This window comes from Gadus chalcogrammus, chromosome 18 (genome assembly GCF_026213295.1).
Source record: "Gadus chalcogrammus isolate NIFS_2021 chromosome 18, NIFS_Gcha_1.0, whole genome shotgun sequence".
Lineage (NCBI taxonomy): Eukaryota > Metazoa > Chordata > Actinopteri > Gadiformes > Gadidae > Gadus > Gadus chalcogrammus.
Window position 1 is genome coordinate 2,825,823 of NC_079429.1, and position 24,392 is coordinate 2,850,214.

Consider the following 24,392-nt stretch of genomic DNA (forward strand, 5'->3'; position numbering starts at 1 on the left):
GGTTTGCAGTGCAAACCAAAGTACACCATTAACGCATATTTACAACAACAACCACGCAGTATGTGAGGACTAAAGATGACCTAAAGGGCTGGTACACACACACACACACACACACACACACACACACACACACACACACACACACACACACACACACACACACACACACACACACACACACACACACACACACACACACACACACACACACACACACACACACACACACACACACACACCACTTCCTTCTCCACGGCCTCAACAATGCTCCAGACGACCGGTAGCATCGTGAACCATCAGATGTCGAGACCGTCACTAACCACCCACCCCGACCTCAGCGTTCTTTTCCCCTCTGCCTTTTCCTACGATCATATCAGCGCCTTTGCCTCTGTGGGTCAGCGGGGTGGGGGTGTAGTAGACCGCCAGGACCAGGGCGAGAGGGTGCCCTGTTGGGCTGGTATTGAGCGGCGAGGGGCGAGTTACCTTGGTGCACAGCTCTGACGCTCGCAGTGCTAATTGAACCATGTCTGGCAGCAGGGAGCCCAGCAGATGTCGAGCAGCATCCGGCTCCAGGACCTGGGAGGGAGACGGGGGGAGAGAGAGAGAGAGCGAGAGGCAACATGTTTACGTTTGATTTTCGACAGAAGGCCCAGCTGGGACAATATCATCTGTTTGCACTGATTAGTTGCGACAGAAAACATGAGCGCTGTCAGCAGCACGGACGGCGCATCAGAATGTTGAGGACGTGCGTGTAATCAAACGTACAAAAGATCCCATTTCAAGGCCGTCCAAGTCGTTATAAATACAACAACAGAACCCCACCAGTCACAGTGTGTATGGCTGGTAATCTGTATCGGCAAAGCCTACCTCAAGTTTAGATCGGATACAGAAAAATAATGATTACAATCTGAAATATCGTTTAAAGATGGTACGCCGTTGTTACTTCTTACATTTACATTAAAGGCATTCATCAGACGCTTATATCCACAGCGCCTTACAATCAGTACATGTGTCATTAGAAAGATAAACTACAATATATCGCAGTCGGTACAGTATGGATGTTCAAGTGCTAAGCACTAAAAATCGCTAGGTTAACCCATCCCCCGTATACAACAAAGATAGCTCGGAAAAGACGCCTCACAACGCTCAGTGCTTCGACTAGTGCCACACTACTCTCCTCTCCATGTCATGTTTCAGATATCAGCGTCGCTGCAGAACAACCATCCATCCATCCAGGGCGGTATGGCTCCTGGCAGCCTGCCTGCACGCACGCAGGGCTCTTATTTACTGTCCCTATTGGCTCCCTGAATGTCAGTGTGATCAATCAAAGGCCAATTTCATCAAGGTTACGGGGCCCCTGCCAGCTGATTAGGGGCCAGCTTCCTGGACGAGACAAGGGGCCCTGAGACGAGGCAGAGCCGGAGATAACGCACCGGGTTTCCAGAAACAAGAAAACACACCCTGCGCGCCCGGCGCTCTCAGCGCGCGGGACATTTATATCATGGCGAGAGGGAGCCAGGCTAAACTGCTGTCATAAGTAATGACCGGGCTGACATCATGAAAGCTTCCTAGGGGGAGGGGGGGGGGGGGGTGTAATGAATGAGCGGCGGTGGACAGCACCGGATGGCGTGCTGGTGGGAGAGGGACTGGGGTAGCTGAGGTAGCACTAGCGAACTGAAGTGCCTTAAATCAGCGGCAGACAGGTCATCAAATCAAGCGGAGAGCAGCGCCGCGAGTCGGCTCGACGCGGCTCGATAGATCACGCCGAGAGGCGCCGACCGCGGGAAACAGCGACGCAGAAATAAAAACAATAACAAACGTACACCGCAACGCCTCGCGCTTTTTATTTTTTCTCCACGTCTCTGACCTACGACCCCTCGTCAAGAGCAACCATGCGGTTACGTGTGCTCGCCTCTCCGTGCCATGGCACGGCCCTGCCGTTGTGAAACGCACAACCTGTGGTCCAGGCATCCATTAATGACCGGGGATTTCAGGCGCGAGACAAGAGAACAAAACCAAACAATTGTGATGCCGTCCGTCAGGGAGAGTGACGCTGTTGTTTGTCTGCATAGATGAATATTCAATGAAGACCCCGTGTCCTGTCAATCATCTTCAACCCCCCCACCCCCCCCCCCACCCCCCTCTTGCTCCGTTGCCCCCCCCCTGCACTCTGCTCCACCGTGACATTCCCGAGAAGGAGGAGAAAAACACGATAAGCCTGATGAACGGAAAGAAAACAGACTGCACCCTTTGCCAGTCATAATGGATTCACTTTTTGGGGGGGGGGGTTCTTTTTGGTATGGGTGCCGGCTTTAATACTTGTCGGTGACCTCCCTCACATGGGGACGCACGGGGACCAATGAATCGTTCACAGATCAATATTGTTTCTGTGCTTGCTGGCAGTGGGACCTGAGATCCATTTCAGCGGTATTCAGGTCCTTAACATTGAGCGTGATTGGTTGGTGTCCTTTTTTTTTTCCCGCGTCAATTAAATAATTACAAATCATGGAGCTGAATGGGACTCAAATACGACACACATTAACAACAACTACATTACCAATTCAACCAATCACAATCAGGTATCTTTGCCATAGCCACGCACACCATGGTCACTGAACATGCTTGAGGAAATGGCTTATGAGGTAACATTCGTTTTCTTAACACAGACCGCTTACTGCATCAATAGTGGTAAACTACACTCATAGACATTTAATGATCGCCATCCGTTTTGAGTATTGACCATTCATCGTGATGGCAGTAGCCGCTGCAAGTCCAAGACAATATTTATTTGCACTGCGCTACATGAATAATGGTAGCTTTTTAGAGGAAAAGAACAAATAAGTCACCAAAGTAATTTGGCTTCCCAAAAGAAAAGGTATCATTAAAGTCTCTAACTACAGTTTGTACAACCCTAACCCCAATCCATAGATGTAATGCTCTTTTCATTCTAATAATATTGGTATTATAGTATAAAATGACCTATTGAAATGATTTATTACACACATGTTACATGCGATCAGTTTGACAGCACACGGAAGAAACCATGCATTCTTTGAGATGTAATGTCAGACACTTTCCTTTCCTGACAAGCTAACTAAACGTGACCTTTTGGCAGAAGATTAAATTACTTCTCTTGACTCCCTCTCTACCCTTCTGGGGGCTGCAACCTCTGCCATTCTCAAAGACAAAACCCATTACCAAATATGTTCAAAATGGCAGCTACCCATGTACGCACACACGTTTCATCAACAACACGTTCTTAATGTGTATGGATGTCACATCCCCCACACACACACACACACACACACACACACACACACACACACACACACACACACACACACACACACACACACACACACACACACACACACACACACACACACACACACACACACACACACACACACACACACACGTCCCCCTCCAGTTTGAAGCGAGACCACAGTTAGAGATCTACCAACCAGGTTCTATTTTCATATATATGATATGGAAGAAACACACTGACTTCTTTTCTTCAACCACCGACTGATAACAGATGATGAATGGCAACCGAGAGCCAATCAGCTCAAGGGTCACTCGTTGCCGGAACCAATCAAATACTTTGCTTTAGTTTACATTAATTTAGCTGCAACCCCAAAATAATTTTACCGGCAGTTACCGGCCAGGGATTGTGAACTCTGCTATAATAACCATAAAGGCCGACAGACAACCTCCAGTTATATGACAGTTAGCTGATGAAACATGTCTATGATGAGGTTAATCAACCCATTGTTGACATGATATTAATAGTAAAATGTAATCAATAATAATAAAAAAGCGATTCTACCATCCAAACTACTGAGCTATTTTCCTAGGCCCTTTTGTTGCAATAAGAATCTACTCTGGTGATTCATCCGTAATGGAAATTCAATTTAGCAGTAGCTGACCCAGGTTTGCTGCATCAAAATCACTAACAAGCAGTCCGTGCTTTCTCCAAACGTGAGGTAAGTTCACTTTAGATTGTTGCATTATTATTCAATGTATTTCAATTATTTCACTATTTGCCTCCTCATATAATAATGAAGAGACTTGGGCAGCATATTTCTGGTCCCAGGGAAACTCAACGATGACATTAAAACATGTTGATATGAACCTACCTCGGTGCAGTATGAATGCCATGCTGTGAAGTCCCACTTCTTGGCAGGTGCAGCATTATATTTCAATATAGATTTCTGCAAAAATAACATACAACAATTTAGTCATTCAGAAAGGCAAGACATCGGAGGATTTTTCTTCTCCTGAGCGCTCTTTGCGGATCTAACTTTTCTGAGGTGATGGCGCCATCTATTGATAGATGTTAGCCGCAAGCAAACAAGAGGACATCGCATCACAACCTCTTATTTACAATTCCCTCAATGGAATGGCATTTAGTAAGTCTGATCCAATGTAGTTAATGAAAAGCCCACCATTATCACACTTCCTGGACAACATTTGGTTAGGGTTAGTGTGTATGAGTATCAGTCTGTGTGTCAGCATATATTTTTTTTCAAAGTGTGCTTAATTGATTGGAACGCAGAGTTGCTCAAACAGAACAAACAGGGATTTTTTTAAAACAAAAGGCATGCGGATACAGCTGCAGTGTTTCCCCTAGAATTTTTTTTAGGCCCGGTGGTAAGAGCTGATAGTGTGATTTGTTATACATTTTTCACGGGATTCTAGAGTATTTGTAGGTTATTTCCATATAAAACACTTGCTTAGCCATCACAAGTTGATAATGATTCAATAAACACGTTATTAACAATAAACTAATTTTATTTACAATACAATTGTTGGTGGTGCCATGCTAATGATGATATAACTGAATGCTGTCAGATTGTCCGTTATGATGGGGCATCATCTGCGCACGCGCGACACCGCATTTTTTTTTTTTTTTTTTTTTTTTTTTTTTTTTTGGGCCGGTTGTTGGCCTGGCGGCCCGCCAGGCCTGAACAATGGTAGGGGAATAACTGCAGCTCTATGTAGAGGCCCAACATTGCTGAGTTTATTGCCCAACGAATACCACATAACACACCTGACACCCAATGTTTATCCGGTATCGGTGTCAATCTTCAGCAATGTTCTACACAATGCTGGGCATTGTGCACAGAGGAATTATCCACGTAAACAAAGAATGAGCGGGCCATCTCCGGTCAAACGGCTGAAGCCGTGCCAGCGTGACTACCCAAACACGGTGCAGTCTACGCCAGAGGGTGTGTGCCCAACCACACCTTCAGATCCTGGGAGCTGGTGAACCTCCGCCTCAGTGTCTCCTGGATCAGCCCCCATCGACTCTGCAGGACTCGTGTTTCCTGCACATGCAAAACAACGATGATGTCAGGTCCAAATTGTAGCGCTGTGTAAGGATTGGCACTTCTTACTGTTGTTATCATATCGATAATATATAGAGATTATTCTTCTACTTGTGTATCCGTTTCATAGGCACCGACACTTCTAGTGTAACGTTAACAACAGCGCCATGAAGTGTTATAACGACTGACTTAACACTGACTTACCTGTGCTACTGGCTTACCTGTGTTACGGGCCTATCACTGACACAGGTTACTGACACACCTGAGTTACTATTATTGACACAGGTTACCGACTGACCTGTGTTACTAATACTGACACAGGTAACTGACGGATGTTATTGAAACAGGTTAAAGCCTTAATAGTGAAGATGGACACTTACCGAGATCTGCTTACTTTTTGCGCCTTGAATTTCTAAGATAACCTGTTCAGCTCTACACAACCTCATCAGCCACCAACTGTAGCTTCTCAGTTGAACCCACCATGTTCTATTTGCGGTCAGTATGTTAGGTGAGATGGTTACTGTGCCGACAGTGTGGTAATTTCGTGGCCTAGATGAGTACCGTGGATATGAGAAAAAGGTGTTGAAATAGTGGCGCAGGACTTGTGCATACCTCATTCACTACAGGAAACAAGTTTGTCTTTGAGCAAGGCATCTTCACATGGACGTCGTCCCAGACATCCATGAAGGTGGACGGGTACGGGACGGGAGCCTCGCCCCTCTGGAGGAGATCCGTCTGGGACATTGAGAGCAACAGAAACGACGGGTTAGGGACAAAAACATCTGGTCAGAACCCTGAGCCTGACACAATGAAACTACCAGCTGGTGTCCTGTGTACCAGGAAACCAGGGTGTTTGTTTGCTACAAATCTGGAAACCAGATTTATATGCGGGTGCGGATGGCAAGCTATGTTTATGGTCACGAAAAAGTAAAAAAAAAAAAAAAAGCAACATGTAATATGTCGTATTATTATAACATATTACATATACATGTTTCTATATTTTTCTCTCAGTCATACTAACGTAGTAGTCGTGTGCTTAACACAAATCAACATTTGAACAATAAGATCGAACAACAAAACGTGTGAAAGTGTGAAAGAGGAACCAGCTGCTCGCACCCTGATCAGGACGGAGTGCTGGACGGGGCAGGCCCTCAGTCGGGGAAGACGCCCGCCACACTCAGGCATCCTCCTCAGCTCGCCGATGGGCGTCCCGAGCCAGGTGACGACGTCCGGCTCGTCCTCCGGAGCAGAGCCGCCGTCCTGCTCCGGGGACACCTCGCCGCTCTGCTGCCTCCCCCACCTGGGAGGAACGCCTGGGGACGGCGTCGCCGCGAAGAAGTCCGTTATTTTGGGCTTTCCTCTCCAGCTTCCTCCCTCGGCCTCCGTTTTCGACGGACGCCGCGGGGCCTCGGAGGAGGACGAGGCGGCGGCGGCGGCGATGTCCGTCTCCAGGCTCTGGGGGGTCAGCGGCTGGGTGTCCTCCCCACAGTCCATGGCGTCGTCGTGGGCTGGGGCTTCCTCTTCTTCAGTGTCCACGCGTTCAGCCGCAGTCGAGCGCTCAGGGGAATCCACGTCCACGTCTTGCGCTTCGGCCCTACCGTGAGGCATTGGGGGTTTGATCAGCCAATTTTGAAGCGCACCCTTGATTTTATGCTTCTGCTTTGGGCTGATTCTGTATCGGGAGAACGGGGCTTTCACGCCACGCAGGCTCCCCGTTCTACTCTTGGGACCCGCGTCCATTTTCGGCTCACTGTTGGTTTCTTTACCATCTTCATCCATGGTCACATTATCCGGGAGTGTAAAACGTATGTGTAGGCCTGCAAATACATGAATCATTGTACGTTCAGAATATATCCTACTAGTTCAGTGGTTAAACCATATTAAGTGGGATTACTACAAAGAATCCCAAAAGCTTACCTTGGAGAAAAGACCTGGGACAATTCTTTGCATGAACTTTAACCCTGAGTCTTTCCGGAGTTGGGTCCCGGTGTGTCAAACAAGTGATTCTGCCGAAAGACAACACACAAAAAATGTTTGGATATGCATATTACTTACACCACAAGTCCACAGGTATAATGAAAGTGACCCTGATGCATATGATCCGAAATGCATACTTACAAAATAACTTGTGTTACAACCCCCGGAGAGTAAAGATTCTGATTCGGCAGTCCTCCTTTCAGCAGGTACTTAACGAAGCTCAGGGCCATACAGTCCACTACAACATCACTTAACCACCTTGCACAATAATGTTCTTTAGCACAGCGCATTCAGCGCAGTGCTTTAAGCTTTATGCAATATATTCCAGACAACAATAAGCTTATGATTTCACATGGAAATGCAATAACGATAAAGCACTCAAATAAATAATGGTTATTTAATATCTGATAATACGGGACACATACACAGCGCACATCATTCAGAGCACCTGGATCATTTCTGTGTCTACGAAACTGTTGTTCTTCTTCACCAAAACAAATACTTCCTGGTGTATGAGCGACGTCACTCGGGATGTTCAAGCGGGTTACAACTCCGCAAAATGTACGCATGAATTGCGCCGGCGTAGCGCAAGTATTCTTCAGACCTCTGAAGAATGTCCCGCCTCCGAGGCTCCTGGTTCCATCGGTCAAATTTCTGGGAAATAAGTTAACATGGGTCTTTTGAATGATCGTACAAACTTGTGGCGAAGAAGTAAAAGCTGCTCAAGCTTTGAACTCCACACTTTTTCGACACTAGAGTTTGCTATATACGACCATCATGGGTGACATCATGTTAACCAAATGCACAAAGATTAAAGATCCAAACATTAAAAGAAGTCACAGTAACAAGGCCTCTTATGCACCTCTATTGACATCCTGATCCCATCTTGGTAGAAGGAGTCAAGTTCAACTCCCTCCCGCATGAGTTCAGACAGAGAGTCTCAATCTTTAGCACTTTGAGGTCATTAAGTTGATGAAAAGTGAGTTATAAATCAAATGTATTATTATTATTATTATTATTATTATTATTATTATTATTATTATTAATAATAATCGATGGCCTTGTGTTCACGTAATATTTTTGGCTCAGTGTTTTTAAATAGCTACAATATAAATATTTGTTTATTATTATTGTTCTCATGCTTATATTGTATGCTTATAACACCGACCCATATTCTAATTGTAGTCTTCTTTATTGCTCCACATGGAACTTTCTAGATGGTTTGTGAACAGGAGGTTGGTGGGGTAAACAGAAGCTGCATAGCTACACACAAAATAAACATACAACTCAGAACAAATATACCCTTTGGGATATATTAAGAGGGAGAGGTAATGAATCAATAGTCATTATGATTACATTAGAATTAGAATTTAACATAGTTATACTCAAATTAGGTCCAGTTTTGGTCACCCTAGTTATTATAATGATAATGATAATATTATTAAGAATAATAATTGTTTTCTGAATATTATTGTCATTAATATTATTGCAATTATGATAATTATCGTTATTTGCATCAGTCAATTGCTCAACGTTGGCCTACGGCACCAAATATAGCCTATAGGCCTTTTTCTTTTCCAGGCATATTCGATTTATGCGACAGGAAATAAATAACCGGTAGAACCAGTTGCCGCCCGGCGGTTATGCTATTCGAATAGCATGTGTGTGTGGTGTGTGTGTGTGTGTGTGCGTGTGCGTGTGCGTGTGCGTGTGCGTGTGCGTGTGCGTGTGTGTGTGTGTGTGTGTCAGGGATGGAAATTAACACCCGCCACCCGCCATTTGCGGGTGGATTTGTATGGTGGCGGGTGAATTGTGTCACTTCACCCGCCACTGTGTCGGGTAATACTTTCCAGTAAGGTCCGATCAAATTTGCATATTTAATATTCGTTATACGGCGCTGTGCAGTTCCACAACCAGTACTGTCAACATCCCTTCTTCTTCTACGCCTCTTTTGCTGAACTGCAACTGTCCGGCATCCGGGATAATATACCAGTAACAGGCTCTCAAGTCACGCATTCGGCGTTTGACACACGCAATTCAACCCATGCACACGCTCACACGCCACACTATTTCTCACGCAGAGAAATTACCAGGATAGCGCCCACCAATTTGGGCCGCTATTAAACAGTGTTACAGGTAGGAATCAAATGGGTTTCCCGTACGTAGGGTAACCAGACATCGTCTTCCTTTTGAGACACTTTTAAAAAATGTGTGACGGAATTTAAAAATCGTCCGGGATTTTATTAAAGCCTCATACATGTTGTCATTGTATTTGCGTTGCGTTTCTTTGGGTCGTTCGCAAACTAGTTATGCTACGCCCTCCCCTACTCAGTTCTGTTCGCTTTGCATTGGAGGAAGTGAGTAGGGGGCGTGGATAACTAGAGCCTTCAGATTGGACGGTTTGACTTACGCAGTTACCTTCGTGTATTTATTTATTTATTTATTTTTTACCATTATTGTTTTATAGGGACAAACATTAACAAATTTCTCCCACAGGGGATTGATAACGTTCTATCTATTGAACAGAAATAAACACTTGGTCATACTTTACATATTTTATCACAGCATTGGCCTATTGAATGCCACAGATATATTTCCAGCATTGGACTGAATGCCACATAAATATATAATTATGTTTTTGCACGTTTGCAAAGTTTAAAAGTTCAGGGTATAAAGTTCAAGTATATGCCTCTACTAGCCAATAGGCCAATAGCCTTTTGAGGCAATGTTTTTTGTGAATATTAGTGTTAAGGGCCAATAATGCTTACTATCATACGTTAGTTACCATGTCTGTGGACACATTTGTATTCAGGCACTAATTAGATTGACTTATGATGGTGTAGCCATGCATGTTGTTTTATTGTTAACATGTCAATTTGTTTAAAATGTACGCATATATTAAAAAAAGATATAGCGCATAAAAAGTGGCTGGTAAAAAAGATGAGCGGCTGGTAGATTTTTAAATCTACCTGCCACAGTGGCTGGTGGGCAAAAAAGTTAACTTCCATCTCTGGTGTGTGTGTGTGTGTGTGTGTGTGTGTGTGTGTGTGTGTGTGTGTGTGTGTGTGTGTGTGTGTGTGTGTGTGTGTGTGTGTGTGTGTGTGTGTGTGTGTGTGTGTGTGTGTGTGTGTGTGTGTGTGTGTGGAGGCGTCCTGCACTAACATAAGCCACGCCCACATCGCACATCCAGGAGGGTACCTGAGCGACGACCAGAGGAGCGAGTTCCGCCACACCTGTCCGTACACAACCGTCCGCCAAGGATGATAAATCCACATCAAAAACTACAGCAGGGATCATGGTGATCAAATGTTTCGTGGCCGCGTTGTTCTTCCTTTGCGGTCCATCGGGAGCGGAGAGTAAAGGTGAGGTGTTTGGTTACAGTCAACCGAGTTCGGTTATTAGTGACTTCCGTCGTGCCTGTTGTTTTGAACAGGTTTCTTGGACTGCAAATTGACAGTGCGATTCTATCAATCCAAAAATCGTATTTATATTTGGTTGCCGAGTTTGTTTCCATCGAACTTCGAGCAAACAATCGATGACGTTTACCAGTTGAATGCTCAAATCTCTTCTTTCAGATATTTCCGATGGCTTTTCATCCACACATTCGAAATACACCGTGGTGTACCCCCATCTATTACATCGATGGAAAAGGAGTGCTAACAGATCATTTGACTCGACAGAGGTTGTTTTTTAGTTGATATTCATGTTAGAAAAATATAATTGTTTTCTGTAAACTCCCAGTCATGGGCATATGCTTTATTATGTCAACATGTACAATATTTTCAGAGCAACGAAATGGAAACGATTTCTTACGAACTTGATATCAACAACAGAAAAAACCTCCTTCTGCTGAAACAAAATAGGTAACGTGTTTAGCCACAGTAGATCTCCCAAATCGAATCATATAAACATACATTTTGACGTTATATATCTCTTTCTTGCCCATTTTTCAGAGACTTTATCTCCAAAAGATTTGTGCAGTATTCCCATCACAGTGGTGGCTATTCCAAGTCTACACGAACAAACCATGTGAGTAGGCAGGCCTATGGAATGAATGTTTCAGTGATATGGTTATTTTCTTGTGTGTGTGTGTGTGCACACCAGCGTTGGTTTGAATGAACTGACACAGGTCTGTGTCCTGCAGGTTCACTGCTACTACCATGGCCATGTGGATGGGTACGAGGACTCACTAGTCCTACTCAGCACCTGCTCCGGCCTAAGGTCTGGTTCTCCCTGTTGCTTTTACATCAAGGGTTGTGTGAATACTCCTCCATGAAAGTGTGTGTGTCATCCTGTCTGCTCTGTCCCTTTTGTTTTTCTGCCTTGAGAATGTGTTGCATTTCACGCACCTGTGATTGACAGGCAAGATGGATTCCCCGAACATATCAGGGAAGAGAGATTGTAAACAAGCCGGAAGCAGTCTAAAATATAAATTGGCTCATACAGAGACAGGCACCGTCACCTTAAAACTGATATTCTCACAGAGCACCTCACTCACTGATAGCTGACGGATAGCTGTGGCATTTGAAAAAAATAGCACTAGAACAATAGCTCTTAAATGTTAACTAAAGCACCTTAATTTTTAAGGTTCAGGTAGGCTTGACTGTAGAAATTCCGTTGGATTGAGGCCAGACATCCTATCTTTAGCCAGGCTACCTGTGTTTTAGTTCCTGCTCGGCAGGTAAAACCTCCAAATTGGTCTCCAGCCATACCCACGTTCTTTTAGGCAAATCTACCCACATACCAGGGGCGTAGGAACGAGTTTAAGATTGGAGGGGACACATATCGGAAACCTGACAGATCCGTTAATGGTTCACAGAGAAAAGTCACATATATCTTAGAAGAATGTTGAAAAATGTTGCGTTTACTTCACACAAGAGAAGCCATTTCCCCCTGTTGCCATGGGAACGTTATGAAGTGACGTAATTATGCGACGTGAACGTCATCAAAAAGCAGATTTTTTTTTCGCAAGTTCCCGCAATTTTTGCAAGTTCCCACAATTTCATCGACGATGGCTAGTAACGTTCATAATAACAACTTTTACCTAGCAAGAGTGTACTAGTTAGATGTTGAATCGCACCATCATCTTAACATCAACAACTCTAACGTTAGTCTGAAAATATAATTATCCTTCTGGATAAAATTATGACCAACTCACATTTCCTTTTTATTTTTTCTTCCCCTGGAGAAAGAAATCATTTAAACTGCGCTGTTGCTGTCTTTTCATCTTAACGGCTCTAACTTGTCGCGTTAGCTGAAGACACCCGCGTCTCAAACAGTCTGAGCCGTTGAGGGGATTCGGCAGCGTAGCGCGGCATTGCGAGACAGCTGTATTCACGCGAGATCGCGAGATCACCCGATTAGAGCGGCAGTGATCAGCAGCGGTGACCGCGGCGCAGCCGTTCCGCGGTGCTTACGTCCCCGGTGGAAATCAGGCTTTACGCCCCCAACTTAGCCTTCTAGGCAGCAATTCGAATGCGTTTCCAGCCTGAAGGCCTTAACCCCCAACCGCCCCCAACCCTGCGCGCTGCCTTAAAGGCTCCTTGGGGGGCATACAACGCCATCCACGGGGACGGTGGCAAGACGCTGTGTTGCGCTTTCAAAATAAAAGCAAGTGAGTAAAATATTTAAAAAATTGGATATTTTGCGGTATAATTTTTGGGTGGGACAAATGCGCCTGTCTCGAAAATTGGAGGGGACACGTCACCTCCGTCACCCCCCGGTTCCTACGCCCCAGCCCCATGCAGTCACCATGTTCCTTCTGGGAGTAACCCTCTTTAACAGTAGAAATAAACCGCTCTCTCAACCTCTGCTTTGTTTCATACTCTCTCTCCCAGGGGGTGTGATCGTCCTCCGCCCTTGCCACATGCAGTCACCATGTTCCTTCTGGGAGTAACCCTCTTTAACAGTCGAAATAATCCGCTCTCTCAACCTCTGCTTTGTTTCATTCTCTCTCTCCCAAGGGGTGTGATCGTCCTGCTCAACGAGAGTTTTGGGTTAGAACCGGTTCCACACTCCACGTCCAACGAGCACCACCTCTACCCTCTGGAGGATGTGGCGTCAGGTGACGGCGTCTGCGGAGTGGCCAATGAGACGCCGGCGCAGGGACGACCTTCGCCCTTTGACCCGGGCCACACGTTGACCTCACTCCTGCGGGTAAGATGTCTCTGCCCCCCCGTCATTTTGAATCCACTGTGCAGAATGTCAATGTTTGTCAGGTCCATATTTATCAAGACGTACAATTTCGTGGGGGTTGGAGGTTCCATTTTCTTCTGTTTGATTCGTCCTCACAGCGGAGAAGAAATCTGCCTGACACCAGATTTGTGGAGTTGGTGTTGGTGGTGGATAATCTCAGGGTGAGACTGGCAGTTGGCTTACACGTTTCGCTCTTTTTTTTTTATGGTATCATTTTGATGATGTAAATTTCTTGAAGGGATTTATAGTCATTTTAGACTTTGCCCCCTATAAAAGAATTATAACAGTGATACCGTACTTTCCTTTTTAATATTTACAGTATCAAATAAAGCAGAGTAATGAGACGGCGGTGACTGAAGAGATGGTGGAAATGGCTAACCTGCTGGACGGGGTGAGGGAAACGAAACCAACCCTGTCCTACGTCATCGTTTACTTCCCAGGGTTCCTTTGATCAACGCTGTAGCCCACTGTTAATTTAAACTCCACCCATTCCAGTATTACAAGCAGTTGAACATCCGAGTGGCGCTGGTGGGCCTGGAGATCTTCATAGTAGAGAACCCCTTTAACGTGGAGCTCTCAGCCCCAGAGGTGTTGACCGGCTTCGTCCAGTGGAGGAAGACTGATTTGTTGCCAAGAATCCAGCATGATGTGGCCCAACTCATTGTGTGAGTGCTCGCTCGTCCTGCCAAACCTGTTCTTTTGAAAGGTCAGGGGTATGCTTCGGTAACAACCAGGGCGACAGAATGCGGATGCATAACCTTGTTCTGTGGGTTGTGAACCAATATTTCAGTCACCTTTTCTGATGGTGTTGTTTCGTTTCTCAGGGGTCTACCGCGTGTGTACGAAGGGGGCGTCCTGGGCATGGCCTTTGTGAGCACTGTCTGTTCGGCAGCATCAGCTGGAGGGATCAATGTGGTTGGTTCACGGGTTTTTCTCTCGTTGGTCGTCCCATTTTGTCACCGGTGGCATTTTGCCGTGTTGAGCTTCGGCCTTGAAACCGATGCCCGTCTGCATTATTTACGACCTGCTGCTGTGGCGACTGTTTCTCTTGAACAATAGACTTAAACCTAACGTGAATGTCAAAACAAGTTTTGGAACGTACAGCCCCCTGACCAAACTTTTTGAAAATGTTTCTCCTTTTATTATGTCTCTTAAATGTCCAATTGTTACTTAAGGCTGATCAACTCCTTCATTATGATATGAAATTGGGTCGGGGTCTGTTCTTATAGTTCCAAAAGACCTCAACGCTGCCCTACATCTCAACCGTGGTGGCGCATGAGCTGGGTCACAACTTGGGCATGAAGCACGACAACGGCCGCTGCCCCTGCGTTGGAAGCTGCATCATGGCGGCGACAGCGGGGTAAGAATAAAAGTGTGTGTGTGTGTGTGTGTGTGTGTGTGTGTGTGTGTGTGTGTGTGTGTGTGTGTGTGTGTGTGTGTGTGTGTGTGTGTGTGTGTGTGTGTGTGTGTGTGTGTGTGTGTGTGTGTGTGTGTGTGTGTGTGTGTGTGTTGTTAGAAATGCGGTAGCCATCTCTCAGTTAATAGTGAGTGCAATGCTCTGTGTGAATATCTTACCTACAGCACCTTATCTTAGCATTTGTTAGTGTTTGATTTGTTCAGTTTGACTTTGCATAGAAGAATGTTGTTGCATATCATAGTGTACAAAATGTATTACTGTATTAGTATAATTATTATTTATATAAATATATTTTTTTCTCTCTTTGACCTTGAAGAGGATCCACCAACTTCAGCACCTGTAGTGCAGACGACTTTGAGGCGTTGGTTCGCAATGGCGGCGGTCTGTGTTTGAAGAACCCGCCCACCCACTCGGTGGGGCTCTCTCAGTGTGGCAACGGCCTGCTGGAGGATGAGGAGCAGTGTGACTGCGGGAGGCCAGAGGTAGGCGTCATGAGCCTGGGGAAACCATTCTGATATTCCCTGTTTGTGTTTCGCAATTCGTGTTGTGTTTGGCCAAGGCGGGGGCGGCAACTGATTTTTGCGAATCTCAGAATATGGGCGTGTTGTTCAAAAACCTCTAGCCAATCGGAGAGGCGCTCGTGACAGACTGTGGCGCTCTTTGTTTCCTGAGGAACTGGAACTCCTTCCCTGAGCGCTCTACCGATGTTTAACGCCGTTTCGCAGAATCATGTTAGACACGCCGATGGAAAAATTTAACGTGAATCATAACTTCACAGAGCTAATCCATAAATTGTTCTGTACTCCGTAACCAATACTTAGAATTAATCTATATACGTGTGTGTGTGCATGTTGATTCGTTGTGTGACACCAGTGTTGGTCTGTGTGTTTGCGTCCCTCAGGAGTGCAACAATAGATGCTGTGACGCGGCGACCTGCAGGTTCTCCGCTGGTTCCTCCTGTGCTGACGGGCTCTGCTGCAACAACTGCCAGGTGAGGCTGCCTGGCTCCGTGTAGCGCAGCGCTCCTGTACCGGGGAAACACTGCCACCTGTACTTTTGGTGTTTGCTGAAAACGACATTTCATGCGTTGTAATAACGCGTGCGTTCATGCGTCGTAAAAATATTCTGTGAACATATTTGGAATCGTATGCGTTTGACAGGAATAATCGTGTGTGTGTGTGTGTGTGTGTGTGTGTGTGTGTGTGTGTGTGTGTGTGTGTGTGTGTGTGTGTGTGTGTGTGTGTGTGTGTGTGTGTGTGTGTGTGTGTGTGTGTGTGTGTGTGTGTGTGTGTGTGTGTGTCGTACTTTCTAGCACACTTTTAGTTGTCTAGGCATCACACTGCAGATATGCATCTCGTATTGCGTGTGTTTTCTTTAGTGTGCGCTTTAAAATACCCAGGTAGCGATATCCCAGTCGTGTGTGTGTGTGTGTGTGTGTGTGTGTGTGTGTGTGTGTGTGTGTGTGTGTGTGTGTGTGTGTGTGTGTGTGTGTGTGTGTGTGTGTGTGTGTGTGTGTGTGTGTGTGTGTGTGTGTGTGTGTGTGTGTGTGTGCGCTACACTTCACAGTTCCTCATTTCGGTGTCTCTTCTCCCGCTTCAAGGTCAGAGTGGCGGGGACGCTGTGTCGCGACTCCGTCAACGCCTGCGACCTTCCAGAGTACTGCCGCGGAAACAGCGGCTTCTGCCCCGAAGACTTCTACGTCATGGACGGTCTGAGCTGTGAGGACGCCTCCGCCTACTGCTACGAAGGGCGGTGCCAGACCTACGACTCCCAGTGCCGGGTTCTCTTTGAGCCAGGTACGTTAGTGCCTCAAACCCGCTACGTCTCGGTACATTATAGGACAAGCCATATACAACTAACATACAACATGTATAACCTAACCCTACAGTGAATGGGTTAACCTAGCAATTGTAAGTGCTTGGCACTTGTTTCAATGAACATCCACCGTTTACCGACAGCGATATATTGTTGTTTCTCTTTCTTCTGACAAATGTACCTATTGTTGGTAGCTTTGGATGAAAGTCCCTTGGCTGCTTATCCACAGCGATAACCAGTTTGATGGCATCGTTGTATGTAACGCCTGTTCGACTAAATATCACTAGATTGCATTGTCTTTACAAGCTTAAACAAACATGTCCACGCCTAGTGTGTGTTGAAGTTACACACCTGTTGCAATGTTTAACAAATAAATAATATCATTTTATCTATTTATGTTTTGGACAGAGGCACGAAAGGCGGCCGATGAATGTTACTCTCATGCAAATGTGAGGGGAGATAAGTTTGGGAACTGTGGATATGCTCGAGGCCAAGCCGTCAAATGCAGCACAGAGTGAGTATTCTGCTCGCTGTCGCCACCCCAATGACAAACGAGTAATACTTTGTAAAAACCTGACCTGTACAACAGCTGGCACAGCATATTTGATTTCTACTGCCCACTAGCGTAGACTTGACACGCTATGTAATGTAATGCCGCTTTTCCACCGCACATGTAGCTCAACTCGACACGACACGACTCGACACGACTCGACACGGTAGCAGCGCGGGTGCTTTTCCACCGCAAATAGTACCTCCGGGACGTGGGCGGGGTCGTCTGCGCGAAAGGGCCGTGACGTATTTTTGTACGCGACGCAAACAACACCTACGTAACCCACACATGGACAGAACCCACATAACAACAATGGAGAACATCGATGCGATGGTATTCGTGTTCGTATTATTAGCTGGCATGTTGAAGAAGTGGAATATGTTGGCTGCGGCGCTACTATGGCTGTTCTATCGTTACCAGCATGGTTGCCATGTCGCTCTCGTGACTTCGTCACACTCTCTGGCCAATCAGTGGCCGGCCGTCTGCCGACGTCACCTTTTAGCATCGGCTCAGCCGCTTGGAACCTAGAGCGAGGCGGTACTAGAAAAAGCAGCCACTTGAGGTACTAGATCGCGGTGGAAACGCAAAAAAGGCGAGCTGAGTCGAGTCGAGTCGAGTCGTGTCGAGCTGGTACCATGCAGTGGAAAAGCGGCATAAATAAGCTGCACTGGTAAGAAAAAATAATTCTGCCTCTTTGACTGGTTCCGTCCTTCGGAGGAGACGTAAAACCGAGGTCCTGACTTACTGAGGTCATAAAAGATCCCAGGGCAATTATCGCAAAGAGAAGGGGTTTCCCCGGCGTCCTGGCTAAAACTGCCCAACCAGGGTAATCATCCCCCTGTATACTTGGCAAGTGGGCAGATTCCTTAATTCCCTCAGTAGCCACCTCAAGCTGGTTTGGGGTGAGTGTTCTGGTGCCGATTGGCTGCCGTGCATCACCCCAGTGGGTGCTGCACACTGCTGGTGGTTAGTGAGGACCCTCGTTCACTGTAAGCGCTTTGAGTTTCCAGAAAGGAACAAGCGCTAAATTCAACGAATTATTATGTTATTATTATTATTATGCTGCAGCAACGTCATGTGTGGGAAGGTGCAGTGTACCAACGTGGACGCCAACAAGCCGCCACTCGGCGGCTCCCTGTCCAACACGATGGTGGGCGAGTTCAAATGCGTGAACGCCGACTTCAACCTGGGGCCGGACGTGGTGGACCCTGCCTACGTTAACCCCGGTAGCCCCTGTTCTCCAGGAAAGGTGTGTGTGTGTGTGTGTGTGTGTGTGTGTGTGTGTGTGTGTGTGTGTGTGTGTGTGTGTGTGTGTGTGTGTGTGTGTGTGTGTGTGTGTGTGTGTGTGTGTGTGTGTGTGTGTGTGTGGGGAGACACGACCGTGTTTAATGATAGTGCAGGAAGGACCATACACTATGTTGGTAACCCTATGTTATTGTGCCAAAATGATGGTTTGGTCTGGGTGTCCGGCTGGTTCTGGATGAAACTATTGGACTGGTGTACTGGGTCTCTCTGACTGGAGACTGAAGGATTCTGTCAAAGTGTGCGATACGTCTGCACGGGCTGCCTGGTGTTGGAGCGATGACATCATCCTGTGTGTGTGTGTGTGTGGGTGTGGGTGTGTGTGTGTGGGTGTGTGGGAGAGAATGTTCTCTGACAAGTGCAGGGCACTTAAGGGCTTACTTTATGATGGTGATGACGAATCGAAATAATGATACAAATATTTGATTACAATAAAAATCAACACACAACTCCTGAGCCTCAAACCACCATAAAAAAAACATTGGTTCCTCTGTCCTCTTTTCTCCCAGGCCTGTATGGACTTCAAGTGTGTGAATGCTACTGCTCTGCTGCCGAACCTGGATTGTGACGCCCAGACCACCTGTAACGGCAACGGGGTCAGTGGCTGCGAACTGTACTTTGTGCCGAAATAGCGTGTCGCCCACCACATTGTTTGTGATGATAAAGATGCAGAACTTAAAGATGCAGAACTAAAGATGCAGAAACTTTGTGGCCATTTTGCAGTTGTATGTATGAAGCAGAACTATTTCTGATGGTCATATCTGGTTCTTGTGTCTTTTGCCTGCAGGTTTGTGACAACCTGGGAGACTGCCACTGTGATAAGGGGTGGGCCCACCCCAGCTGTGATAGGTCAGGGAGCGGGGGGAGTGTCAACAGTGGGCCTGCTGCGATAGGTGGGTGTTACCTTGACCTTGATGTCTGCTAGACGGTTTTGGTAACAATACATATTTTATACTTTCTTACTTGAGTTTCTGACTTGCAAATTGCCTGCTGTGAAACGTATTGTTGATGCTATGTTTGTTATTGGGAAATAAGCCTTTGCCTACAACTTTTAAGGCATTGTAAGCTGATTAACTAACACTGAATAACGCATTTGTTATGTTTATACGCATTTTATTTTCCATACAATGTTTACATCTTTCAGGCAGACTGAAACCACCTTGTGTGAACCGTATCCAACGACAAATGCAGCTAGCTGACTAAGAAAGTGTGTCATGGTTTCCCCTGTCCGTTGTGATCCACCTCTCTCTCTCGTGCTCCCCGTGTCAGACTACTCCCTAAGGGACGGGCTCCTCATCTTCTTCCTGCTGGTCGTACCAGTGCTGATCCTCATCACACTGCTTCTGCTCTACAACTTCCGGCGGGGTTCACTGACCGCCTGCATGAAGGCGACGAAACCCGGCAGCAAAAACAACAACAGGTGGGTGGAAATGCCTGTTCGTGCTTTGTCATCCTTTATTTCATTTTATTGTATTTTATTTCATTTGTGGTCATTGCTTGCTAACTATTTTGATGCGGCTTTCCCGATGATTGTTTTTCTTATATTCCCAGGCCACCAAATGCTCGTGGAAATGATCAAACAAATATCAGTATTCCGGCGAGTACTGTGGCCCAACCCCACAGGCAAACCCCAGCAGACATGGTAACGAAAAAAGGACTTCTTCATCCATAAATACTATGCAAGGGGGTGTGTGTGTGTGTGTGTGTGTGTGTGTGTGTGTGTGTGTGTGTGTGTGTGTGTGTGTGTGTGTGTGTGATTTTTTTTTTATTAGTTAATAATGTTAAGAGCTTTAACATTCAGAAACTAAAAGTTTTTTTTTTTTTCTGTTTTTGTCAATTGCAAACTCCAGCCCCCAGAGCACAAAGCTATACCTGCGACCCCTGGGTATGAACCAGTTAAAAGCTTCCATCGATCCCTCCAAATTATTCTATTCTATTCAAAGGTTTGTTAATTTTAACTGAATTTCCACCCGTTCAATTATAGGTTCAGGTTCGGAGAACTGAATTACTGGAATGACGGAGTAGATACTGCAGCGCCGGTTCCTCAGTCGGTTCCTCCATCGGTTCCTCCGTCAGTCCCTAGACCCGCACCTCCCCAGGGCCCCGGAGTCCCTAGGCCCGTACCCCAACAGGGCCCTGGGGTCCCTAGACCCATCAGACCCCAGCAACCACCAAACTGACCCGACTGGTGGTTTTTAGTTTATGTTCTTCACAAACCATGTATGAAAATTGACTTCTAAATTGACTTATTCTCGAAACCTGAAGAAGAATAATCGGTTGTATATTTTATGTTTGAGAAGTATTGGATAAACCCCCATTTTCTTGAACCGCAATATCAGAATGGGTATTTGAGACATCCCACACAAATGTTAAAAAGATTGTATTTTATTGAACGCTTTTTTTATGCTTATTAAATGTTATTTGTGTTCGTGGATTAAATAAAGTTATCTATTGAATATAGTGTGCATTCTTTTTTTTATCAAATCGTTGGCACATTACTTCCACTAGGCGGCAGTAAAGCAATGTATAATCCTATAATATATAACGCTGAAGAAGAAGCTGCCATCACAGTACACGGAAGTTTCACTTGGTCCATTATGTTTAATTTCTTCTGTCCTGTGAAGTTATGGAAATGATACGTTAAATGGATTCGCAACATCTCCAGAGTCCACCGGTGTGTGTGTGCGTGCTCTGCGGTCTCCCTGCTGCAGGAAAGTCCACGCTGGCCCGCACAGTAACCAACCTGGCTGCTGAGCGAGGATGGAGGTCCACTGTGATGCATTATGATGAGTTAATACCTCAGTATGCTTTTGATGTTAAAGTATTGGAGGATAACATGCAGGCGGTAATTGTGCTATATTTCCTCGACGTGTTACATCAATATGCATGCGCTATGTTTTCGATTAGTTTTAATCAAAAATGTGTTCTGTTTGAAATTTGTATTTGAATCTATGTCGTTTTGTAATTCTACACGCACGCACACACTTACACACACACACACACACACACACACACACACACACACACACACACTGCAACTGCAACTGCCTGTAACACGACACTATGAAATGCCTTACATATTTTCCAGCAAACTGAATGGAAGCTGTACAGACAATCACTGCTACAATGCATTGAAAACTTCTTGAGGAACCCCAACGTTTTGTCGGATCCACCCGACCCCAGTGGGATAAACTTGGAGGCGTGGAGACGGGGCGTACAAACATTACTGGAGCAGCGTGTCAACAGCTCGGCAGACGACCATTCCTCGCCTATACTCCTACTGCTGGACGACAACTTCTACTATCCTAGCATGAGATATGAAGTGTTCCAGCTCGCAAGAAAGTGTAAGCGCTCTGTTTTGAAGGGTGACCAAAAGATGTGCTGGACACTGCACTAATCCCTTTGTTGACGTTAAATGTGCATCCACCTGTGCATTGCAGATTCCCTCGGCTTCTGCCAGGTGTTCCTAGACTGCTCTGTGGAGTCGTGCACGAGCCGCAACAGTAAAAGATCCCACCCTCTGCCGACCAATTTAATCCTGGAGATGGCTAAGCGTTTGGAGCCTCCGAACCCACAGAAGAACACGTGGGAGGGAAACAGCATCACACTCAACAACTCTGAGCGTTTGTCTGAAGTGGACATGTGAGGCAATGCCTTTTTAAACAAGCATGAACACGCTTTACACACTGGGATCTTACTGTGCACGTGTCATATATTCGTCACCTGTTCTTTCTTCCCGTGTGAACGCCCAGTCGCAGGTGGATGGAGTTGATAACCCACGCCTTCAGCAACCCCTTGTTCCAAGTGCAGGAGGAGAACACGGAGCAAAAGGTAAGACCCTACTCCCTCCTTCAGGGTCTTAGGCCTTGCCTTCAGGACCCCCTGACTGGTCGATCAAAGTGTTGCATTACGTCGCCCTTGGCCAATGGCAGCTCCCCCCCCCCCCCCCCCTGTGTGTTGGTGGGCAGGAGAGGGACCGTGTGAGGTGTGCCCTCAGCGTGCTCCACCAGGCGGACCAGGCCAGCAGGCGGCTGGTCTCGGCAGCCATGAAGAGCGCCAGAGGTAGGGCGTTAACACAAACCCAAAGGAAAAGCCAAAACATCAGGGTTAGTCTTATGCCGCTTTTCCACTGCATGGTACCAGCTCGACTCGACTCGACTCTTTGCGTTTCCACCGCGAAAACATGGTATCTGGTACCTGAAGTGGCTGCTTTTTTTAGTACCGCCTCGCTCTAGGTTCCAAGCGAGCTGAGCCGATGCTAAAAGGTGACGTCGGCAGACGGCCGGCCACTGATTGGCCAGAGAGTGTGACGAAGTCACGAGAGCGACATGGCAACCATGCTGGTAACAGCCATAGCAGCGCCGCAGCCAACATATTCCACTTCTTCAACTTCTTCAACATGCCAGCTAATATTAGTAATGTTATCGATGTCCTCCATTGTTGTTATGTGGGTTCTGTCCATGTGTGGGTTGCGTAGGTGTTGTTTGCGTCGCGTACAAAAATACCTCATGGCCCTTTCGCGCAGCCGGCCCCGCCCACGTCCAGGAGGTACTATTTGCGGTGGAAAACGACCCGTGCTGCTATCGTGTCGAGTCGGGTCGAGTCGAGCTACATGTGCGGTGGAAAAGCGGCATTAGTCTGTCACCCACCTAGGTCAAAAGGCCTCAGCGACCACTGGTATAGATTCCATCCTTTGGTCGGCTGCTCCACGTCGTTCCATCTCTCTCAACTCACTTTTCTCGCCTTCAAAGAAGTCTAAACTAAAACATCAGACTCCTAATGTTGCCCATTTCATCACACAGACCACAGAGAGAGTGAACTTAGTGGTTTGAAAGTTGTTCATCCTTCTCTGTCCCCCACCCGGCTATAGATGATGAAGCCTCACCAGAACAAATGAGGGGTTTGGCGAGTGAGCTGAACCAATCGAAGGGAAGGTTTCTGCATGACCTGCGAACACACTACGTTCAGGAGCGGGCGGCGGTGGAAGGAGAGGATATAGACGTGGAGCGGGTGGTGAGCGCTGCAGTGGCTGCTTTCGACAGGGAAATACGGGAAACTTTGTCAAGGTTTCGTGAAAAATAACGACACTGGAATGTTGACCAGTAGGTCCTAAGGTTAGGACTATGGGCCCTGCAGAGACTGGGGGGGCCCTGAGGAACTATGGACCCTGCAGAGACTGGGGGCCCCTGAGGAACTATGGATCCTGCAGACACTGGGGGCCCCTGAGGAACTATGGACCCTGCAGAGACTGGGGGGCCCCTGAGGAACTATGGATCCTGCAGACACTGGGGGCCCCTGAGGAACTATGGATCCTGCAGACACTGGGGGCCCCTGAGGAACTATGGACCCTGCAGACACTGGGGGGCCCCTGAGGAACTATGGACCCTGCAGACACTGGGGGGCCCCTGAGGAACTATGGACACTGGGGGGCCCCTGAGGAACTATGGACCCTGCAGACACTGGGGGGCCCCTGAGGAACTATGGACCCTGCAGACAGAGGGGCCCCTGAGGAACTATGGACCCTGCAGACACTGGGGGGCCACTGAGGAACTATGGACCCTTCACACACAAGGGGGCCCCACCCCCCCCCTCTAACTGCACCTTCAAGGGCCCCCCAACTGGGCTCCTAATGGCTGCTGATGATTCTGCTTGTGTATGGTTTGTTTGATTATTCTCATCGGTTAAACTTAAACTTGACAAAGTTCCGTTCTGACTTAAATGGATCAATCAATAAAAGGTTGTTTGTGCTTTAACCAAGTACGACCACTAGAGGGCAGTGTTTATGGTGTCTTCATTTACACAGAAT

The 24,392-nt window shown here is 46.7% G+C and overlaps 3 protein-coding genes across 3 annotated transcripts in view; 2 read left to right on the top strand and 1 right to left on the bottom strand.

The window, feature by feature from the left end:
* The window catches only part of LOC130371737 (poly(ADP-ribose) glycohydrolase-like), a 30,846-nt gene extending 23,027 nt beyond the window's left edge, over positions 1-7,819 (bottom strand). Inside the window, exons 1-7 of the mRNA XM_056577597.1 lie at positions 7,449-7,819; positions 7,248-7,336; positions 6,447-7,147; positions 5,943-6,065; positions 5,250-5,330; positions 4,140-4,214; positions 484-576 (exon numbers count right to left, since the gene is read on the bottom strand). Of these exons, the coding sequence (XP_056433572.1) occupies positions 484-576; positions 4,140-4,214; positions 5,250-5,330; positions 5,943-6,065; positions 6,447-7,147; positions 7,248-7,336; positions 7,449-7,597 (1,311 nt within the window). The 5' untranslated portion in view covers positions 7,598-7,819. The remainder of the gene's footprint in view (positions 1-483; positions 577-4,139; positions 4,215-5,249; positions 5,331-5,942; positions 6,066-6,446; positions 7,148-7,247; positions 7,337-7,448) is intronic.
* Positions 7,820-10,476: 2,657 nt separating this feature from the next.
* Positions 10,477-21,045, top strand: zgc:174164 (uncharacterized protein LOC570656 homolog). The gene is made up of 22 exons (XM_056577390.1): positions 10,477-10,669; positions 10,883-10,989; positions 11,094-11,170; positions 11,261-11,336; positions 11,452-11,528; positions 13,271-13,463; positions 13,601-13,663; positions 13,822-13,893; positions 13,998-14,167; positions 14,327-14,417; positions 14,732-14,862; positions 15,236-15,401; positions 15,821-15,910; positions 16,520-16,715; positions 17,143-17,248; positions 18,353-18,533; positions 19,096-19,182; positions 19,374-19,479; positions 19,856-20,006; positions 20,138-20,228; positions 20,437-20,471; positions 20,571-21,045. Exons 1-22 carry the CDS (start codon positions 10,603-10,605, stop codon positions 20,764-20,766), a joined length of 2,529 nt encoding a protein of 842 aa, XP_056433365.1. The 5' UTR covers positions 10,477-10,602; the 3' UTR covers positions 20,767-21,045.
* Positions 21,046-21,102: 57 nt separating this feature from the next.
* Positions 21,103-24,367, top strand: LOC130371572 (L-seryl-tRNA(Sec) kinase-like). Its single transcript, XM_056577398.1, has 6 exons — positions 21,103-21,431; positions 21,675-21,930; positions 22,027-22,228; positions 22,339-22,417; positions 22,555-22,648; positions 23,457-24,367. The coding sequence occupies exons 1-6, from the start codon at positions 21,231-21,233 to the stop codon at positions 23,666-23,668; spliced, it is 1,044 nt and encodes a 347-aa protein (XP_056433373.1). The 5' UTR covers positions 21,103-21,230; the 3' UTR covers positions 23,669-24,367.
* The last annotated feature ends 25 nt before the right edge of the window (positions 24,368-24,392 follow it).